This window comes from Penaeus monodon, chromosome 25 (assembly GCF_015228065.2).
Source record: "Penaeus monodon isolate SGIC_2016 chromosome 25, NSTDA_Pmon_1, whole genome shotgun sequence".
Lineage (NCBI taxonomy): Eukaryota > Metazoa > Arthropoda > Malacostraca > Decapoda > Penaeidae > Penaeus > Penaeus monodon.
Window position 1 is genome coordinate 38,073,137 of NC_051410.1, and position 595 is coordinate 38,073,731.

At 45.4% G+C, this 595-nt stretch overlaps 1 protein-coding gene across 1 annotated transcript in view; it reads right to left on the reverse strand.

Annotated features, from left to right (window-relative positions):
* LOC119589223 overlaps positions 1-595 on the reverse strand; it is a gene marked incomplete in the record, with an annotated part of 32,073 nt that overhangs the window by 2,540 nt on the left and 28,938 nt on the right. The window contains 1 exon segment of the mRNA XM_037937828.1: positions 98-335. Coding sequence (XP_037793756.1) covers positions 98-335 — 238 coding nt within the window.

The window sequence follows — 595 nt, forward strand, 5'->3', positions numbered from 1 at the left end:
GACGGTGAGAGCATATACACTGTACAGATCTGTGTACATATGTATATACATAAATACAATAGATACCGTACCCATACGAAGAAATGAACAATAGTACCTGAGGCAAGTCTTGGTCGCTGCAGCGGACCACCAAGCCCACCCTAATGGACCCTGGTCGGAAGGGGAAGTGGCTAATGGCCCTCATACCCTGCAGAAGGGACGCCCTTGGGAGCTGGGTGTCCTGCGGGCGAGTCTTCCTCAGGCGGGACACCGACGAGAGGAAGGAGGACCCGGAGGAATAGTAGACAAGGTCGCCGCCTCCGGAACCGTAGCCGAGAATGCCCATTTTGACGTCGCTGTTTCGGGAGGGAAATGGGGTTATATTGTGTTGCGTGAGGGATGCAGGCAATTCTCTCTCTAAACAAGATTCAGGTGATATAAAATGAAATATAGCTTGGAATGGAAAGATTCAGGTGATACAATTTAAAATATAACTTAAAATGGAAAGATTGAGGTGATGTAACACGAAACAAATGTTGATATGATATCGGAAAGATTCAGTTGATATAACATGAAAAAAGTAAAAAAAAGAGACTACTTCGGATTCCAAAGTAAG